This window comes from Phaethon aethereus, assembly GCF_964289735.1.
Source record: "Phaethon aethereus genome assembly, chromosome: 1".
Classification (NCBI taxonomy): domain Eukaryota; kingdom Metazoa; phylum Chordata; class Aves; order Phaethontiformes; family Phaethontidae; genus Phaethon; species Phaethon aethereus.
The window spans coordinates 198923907-198930755 of NC_138575.1; the positions used below are offsets into that span (position 1 = coordinate 198923907).

The following is a 6849-nucleotide window of genomic DNA, read 5'->3' on the forward strand; positions in this document are numbered from 1 at the left end:
AATCAGTCCTTTGCTCCCAGATGTGTCTGCTGATCCTAACTGATTATCTGAACCCCAATTGTAGAGACCACAGACATCTATGGTCTTCAGAGGGTCATGTCACCCTATAAACAGCCAAACAGCTGCACAGTCTGGGTTATTTTGGCTTTAATTTCCATAGCCATACATTAAACAGTAATAACCTCACCCTACAATACGATTGTGAAGATATACTAATAATGGCTGGCATAGACAAGCTCACAGTGACTTTAATAATTCCTCCTCTGTACAGAAAATGTAAGGAAGAAAGCTGGAAACTGAAGGTGGAGGGGAAAAGGCAGCAAGCACTGTCCTTTCTGTGTTTGGGATGAGATGGTGCTCTATGGAAAACTATAAACCATGATCACTTCAATAGGTTGCCTGTTAACATGCCACAAGGGCCAATCTACACTCACACACGATATCTTAATTTGGGTATTTGATGACTTGTGATTGTCAACACTGTCACCAAATTTGTTATTTCAATGCTCTTCTTTGGATAAATACTGTATGTAGAATGAGGCAGCCATTAAAATAGCCTCAATAACACCATGAGACACGCAGCAAAAAAACAGTTATTTTTTTTAAAAGAGCGGTTCAAATTAAATACACTTGTGTTATCTTCAGTATTTATATAAAAAGTTTGGTTGTTGAGCTACCACAGGTCCCAAAGCAGAGGATGCAAGGGCACATCATGGACCCAAATGTAGCTCCCTCTTCCCTGTCCTTTCTCTACTTTCCAAGCAAGGTCAACCTTCCTCCACTGAGCTCACCTCCCAGCAGGAATTTCAGGGAACCAAGACTCCTGTCCAACTTACTGAGATGGAAACACAGTGAAATATCAGGAGCCAGAATTGGCCAGAGGGACTTCCATCACCTTTTGGCTGATGTTTGGGATGGCTTTCCAGGGGAAGGAGATTTCTTATTTAAGATGCAGTTCAATAATCACACTGCTTTAAAATGAATCAAAAGTAAATCTTTTCCTGTATGATATATATAATCTAACAAGAGCTCTGATAGTCCCTGGGTTTCAGTACAGCTAAACAGAAGGGAATTAATTTAGACCTCTAGTGCTCTGTCTGCAAAAACCTGCCAACTTTCCCATTAAAGACAAAAAGTCTCTGTGGGCAAATTAAATTAATTTCCCAAAGCTATTCTTTGGAGAAAAAAAAATAAATTCCATTTATGGATAAATTCAAACAGTGTGTCTTTTCCTTACTAAACTTCCCTGTTTACTCTGGGACATCCCAGTTTACAGGGAAACATTGGAAGAGGAACACTGTGACACCTTCCAGACACAGGTCAGACATCGCAACAGGGTCAGTGCCAGAAACAGTTAAGTAAGTTTGTTTCTAATGATCACACATTGCCTTGATTTAGGATTTATTTCTCATTTGAGGTTTGAGAACTAACTTCTGGCAGCAACAAGTAAGCAAATACATACAAAAAAGGCCCCCTTACCTCCTGCAGAAATTTCTCACTCATTGGACCAAAGTGATGGCCTGGGGGCCTAATTCCTGACACCACCAGCCCAGAACTGAAGAGTCTTGGCTTCTGGAGGTCGGGTTTAAATTTGTCATACAGGATGCTGGGCGGCTTCACCTCCCCTCCGTTGGATGCCTTCTGCTCTGTAGTGATGGGCATGCCACACGCAGGGGTACCGAAGGGTAGCCCTGCCGGCGCAAACGAAGGGTCGAGCTGCTCTATCGAACGAGGGTTTCTTCTAATGTATGTGATGATTTTAGGTCTCACGGGTTTGGGCCTGGGTATGGCAGGTTTCATCTCGATGCTTTCTTCCACCTTTTCGCTGCAGTCACTGTCCACATCCACCTTATCTGCAAGGGAGCCCTTGGAGTGGACCAGGATAGGTTTTGGGATGGCGCTGCTGCAGGCAGGCTTGATAGGCACTTTAGGGGATATGTTTAACAACTGCGAGCTGTCAATGGGAGGTATGACCGAGGAGGGTGACAGTTTGTCAACAGGAAGTACATAAAGGTCCTTCAAATTACTGTTTGATAGTGTGGGCTGACTATTAACATCCAGCATTGCCACCGGGCGCGTGGGAGTTGGGACACATAAAAAGGCACCAGTCTTTGCTGAAAACTTACAGCTCTCTGGTGCTTCTTCTGGAGGATGTTTCTGTGCATTTGCTGCCTTTTTACTTGGAACTGAAAAGCTCGAGGTTTCCGAATCACTGTCATGGTTGTCAGGTTGTTGATTTGACACTGTCTCTGCACTGCACGCTCTGTGCTGATCTGAGAGATCAGAAGCAGGCATGGCAGCATCCTCAGTGTTTCCTTTGACTAGCGCTGGTTTATTCTCATTAACTTTCAAGGGTTTGCTGTCAGGTAGATTAATGTTATGTATAAGAGATAACTGTTCACCAACTGTTTCAGCACAACCTGCATCAACTTCATGTAAATTTTCCTTTTTTCTAGGTGTCACTTTGCCACTGGATTTACTACCACAGGTGAATGGGAATATTGTTTCCACTTCTTTGTCAGTAAAATATTCCTCACTATCCTGGCCTGCTGCCCTGTTGTCACTGTCATTGTTTCCTCTCCGTTCCCCACCGATGGTGAGGTTATCGCTTAGCAATTTGTCATCAGGATAGGCTACCACCTGGCTTGACAATTGATCCTCTACTTTATTACAGGTGTCTTGAAAATGGGATGCTTGAAATTTTGATGCGTCAGACCCAGAGCCTTTCTGTTCCTGCACTGCTGTATTTTCATCTTTTTGACATCCCAGGAGCTCTACCAGCATAATTCTCTCAATCTTTTGTTGACACGTATTCTTAGATTGTAGCGATGGTGTAGTCTTAAGCTCAAGTTTTTTACTTTTATCACCCTGACCTAATTGTGCTTCTGATTTACTAGCAATCTCACTGGGTTTAACAGCTGAATGTTGAGAATGAGAAGTATGCAGTGTGCTTTCAACATTAACATTTGGTACATTTTCTGGTTTACTTATTTTCTTGTTCCCTGAGGTAGATGGTTTGGAATAAAATACAATATTTTCTTCTGAGGTATTGTCAAGTGGATGAAACACCATCCCAAGAAAATGATCAGTGGATGGTTTTTTCTCTGTATTTCCTATCAAATGGTGCGACCTGTCAATGGAGTCCAATGATGCAGAAAGCAGGCGTTTACATGACACACGGCCAACACAGTCTTTTGAAAATGTTTCAGATTGAGGAGAGAATTTACTTGGTCTTCCCAAAGAAAGTCTCTTTATCCTCTCCATCTCCACAGTCCTGGACATTTTACCCTTAGAAAAGTTCTGGGTGAAATCAACATCACCTTTGGAAATAACCTCCAGGTTGGCATCATTTGTGCTACTTTTTAAATTGGACAGACTTTGTCCTCGGCTAATCCTGATATACCTTGATATATCCTTAGTTTTGTTGGTCCTACAATCTTTCCCCATTTCCCTGCTTGTGGTGGAGGGCAGCTTACTTTCCTGTACACCAGCGTGACAGGTCCGAGAGTCTTTGAAGGTCAGAAGTTTATTCTGCTCTGTATTCAGATGAGTAACTTTCTCTGATCCTCCAGAGTGTATATTCCCACTCTCATCTGTCAAATCATGTTTCTTAATATCCCCTTCATTGGTTCTAACTTTTGTCACAATTTGGTTGGCATTGGTATCCCCCACACTCACTATGCTTTCATTATTATTTTTTATTTCGCTGCAGTTGTCCTGAAGCTGGGCATAACATGACTTGTTTGGGATTAACGGAGTACTCATATTGCAGCTTCAGGTGACTGCTTTTTTGGCAGTCACAATTACTCAGAAAGCTTTTTTTTCCTATCACGTTAACTATTATGCATGCTTCGGTTATACATTGAAATTATAAACTGATCAGTAGAAAATTCCTTGTCAGAAAGCTTGGAGTCTCTTATCAGAGTCACATTTTTATATTGCTCAGTTGTCTTTCGTGCAGCCTCTGGACCTAGGACATGCAGTAGAGAGGTTCAACGAAAGCAAAATAGATCTGTCAAGTTCCTTCTGAACGACAGCTAGTTAATCCAGCCAACCTATGAGAAAAAAAAAAACAGTGTTACACTGATGTCAGGAATCATGCTAACTAAACAAAAGTTAAAATCAAGACCACTCCCAGGTACCTCTCCAGGACAGAGTGTTTTCAAACACCTTTGATGCTGTTTCAATCACAGCTTTGCTCCCAGCAAAGATTCTTAGTGTAGCACAGATCTCTGACTTGAGAAGGTACACAGTTAAAACTGTCCTGGTTAGAAGAATGGTTGCTACTGTTTTTAAGCCACATAGATTTACAACTAGAAATAGGCATAAACAGCTAGGTGAGGATGGGACCCCACATCAAGGGTCTAAACACTTTCATATCGCTATAACAATGTCTTTATTGCATCAAGAGTGGCTACTGACACATTTAAAGCATCAGTGTATAGACAAGCCATAAGTAATAAAATTCCAGCTCCATTAGGGGATGTTTTTATGGGTTTCTCTCCTTGCCTTGTACAAATTTTATGAACTTATGAACTGGCAGGCCTCATTGAGAGGGCTTTAAACTAGATTTGAAGGGGGGAGGGGATAAAACCAGGCTCACTAGAGTTGAGCCTACGGGTGGCATGCCAGAGTTGAAATCGATAGCCCGGCTCAGGTGCATCTACACCAATGCACGCAGCATGGGCACCAAACAGGAGGAGCGGGAAGCCATTGTGCAGAGGGACAGCTATGATGTAGTTGCCATCACAGAAACATGGTGGGATGCTTCTCATGACTGGAGTGCTGCAATGGATGGCTATAAGCTCTTCCAAGGGGATAGGCAAGGAAGGAGAGGTGGTGGGGTGGCTCTGTATGTTAGGGAGCATTTTGAGTGCATAGAAATCAATGATTGTGAAGACCAAGTAGAGTGCTTATGGGTAAGGATGAGGGGGAAGGCCAATGAGGCAGATATCTTGCTGGGAGTCTGTTACAGGCCACCCAACCAGGACGAAGAGACAGATGAGACATTCTATAAGCGACTGGCAGAAGTCTCGCATTCGCTGGCCCTTGCTCTTGTGAGGGACTTCAATCTACCAGACATCTGCTGCAAGTATAACACAGCAGAGAGAAGAAAATCTGGGAGGTTCCTGGAGTGTGTGGAGGATAACTTCCTGACACAGCTGGTGAGTGAGCCCACCAGGGGAGGTGCCTTGCTGGACCTGCTGTTTACAAACAGAGAAGGACTCATGAGAGACGTGATGGTCGGAGGCCCGTCTCAGGCGATCACGACATGATAGAATTCTCAGTTGTGAGCGAAGGAGAGGGGTCAGCAAAACTGCTACCATGGACTTCCGGAGGGCAGACTTTGGCCTGTTCAGGTCACTGGTTGAGAGAGTCCCTTGGGAGACAGTCCTGAAGGACAAAGGGGTCCAGGAAGGCTGGACAGCCTTGAAAAAGGAAATCTTAAAGGCGCAGGAGCAGGCGGTCCCCGTGTGCCATAAGAAGAGCTGGCGAGGAAGGCGACCGGCCTGGCTGAACAGGGAGATTTTGCTGGGACTCAGGGAAAAGAGGAGAGTTTATCACCTCTGGAAGAAGGGGCAGGCAACTCACGAAGAGTACAAGGATCTCGTTAGGTCAAGCAGGGACAAAATTAGAAAGGCAAAAGCCCAGCTAGAGCTCAGTCTGGCCACAGTCGTAAAGGATAACAAAAAATGTTTTTACAAATATATTAAAAGCAAAAAGAGAGGCAAGGAGAATCTCCATCCCCTACTGGATATGGTGGGGAACATTGTCTCCAAGGACGAGGACAAGGCTGAGGTACTTAATGCCTTCTTTGCCTCAGTCTTTAATAGCCAGTCCAGGTATCCACAGGGTATTCAGCCCCCCGAGCTGGAAGACGGGGATGGAGAGCACAATAACCCACCCATAATCCAGGAGGAAGCAGTTAAGGACTTGTTAAATCACCTGGACACCCACAAGTCTATGGGGCCTGATGAGATCCACCCGAGAGTACTGAGAGAGCTGGTGGAGGAGCTTGCCAAGCCTCTCTCCATCATTTATCAGCAGTCCTGGTTAACAGGGGAGGTCCCAGAAGACTGGAGGCTTGCCAATGTGATGCCCATCTACAAGGAAGGCTGGAAGGAGGATCCCAGGAACTACAGGCCTGACCTCTGTACCAGGAAAGATCATGGAGCGGTTGGTCTTGAGAGTGCTCACAGGGCATGTGCAGGACAACCAAGGGATCAGGCCCAGCCAGCATGGGTTCATGAAAGGCAGGTCCTGCTTGACCAACCTGATCTCCTTCTATGACCAGGTGACCCGCCTAGTGGATGAGGGAAAGGCTGTGGATGTTGTCTACCTGGACTTTAGTAAAGCTTTGACAGCATCTCCCATAGCATTCTCCTGGAGAAACTGGCGGCTTATGGCTTGGACAGGTTTACTCTTTGCTGGGTGAGGAACTGGCTGGATGGCCGAGCCCAGAGAGTTGTGGTGAATGGCGTTAAATCCGGCTGGCGGCCAGTCACAAGCGGTGTTCCCCAGGGCTCGGTTCTGGGGCCAGTCTTGTTCAATATCTTTATAGATGATCTGGATGAGGGCATCGAGTGCTCCCTCAGTAAGTTTGCAGATGACACCAAGTTGGGTGGGAGTGTTGATCTGCTGGAGGGTAGGAGGGCTCTGCAGAGGGATCTGGACAGGCTGGATCGATGGGCTGAGGTCAACTGTATGAGGTTTAATAGGGCCAAGTGCCAGGTCCTGCACTTTGGCCACAACAACCCCATACAACGCTACAGGCTTGGGGAGGAGTGGCTGGAGAGCTGCCCAGCAGAAAGGGACCTGGGGGTGCTAGTTGACAGCCCATTGAATATG

General features: G+C 45.4%; 1 protein-coding gene across 1 annotated transcript in view; it reads right to left on the reverse strand.

The window, feature by feature from the left end:
• MTUS2 (microtubule associated scaffold protein 2) overlaps positions 1-3765 on the reverse strand; it is a gene marked incomplete at both ends in the record, with an annotated part of 209258 nt that extends 205493 nt beyond the window's left edge. Inside the window, one exon of the mRNA XM_082008931.1 lies at positions 1480-3765. Coding sequence (XP_081865057.1) covers positions 1480-3765 — 2286 coding nt within the window. The remainder of the gene's footprint in view (positions 1-1479) is intronic.
• Positions 3766-6849: the final 3084 nt, after the last annotated feature.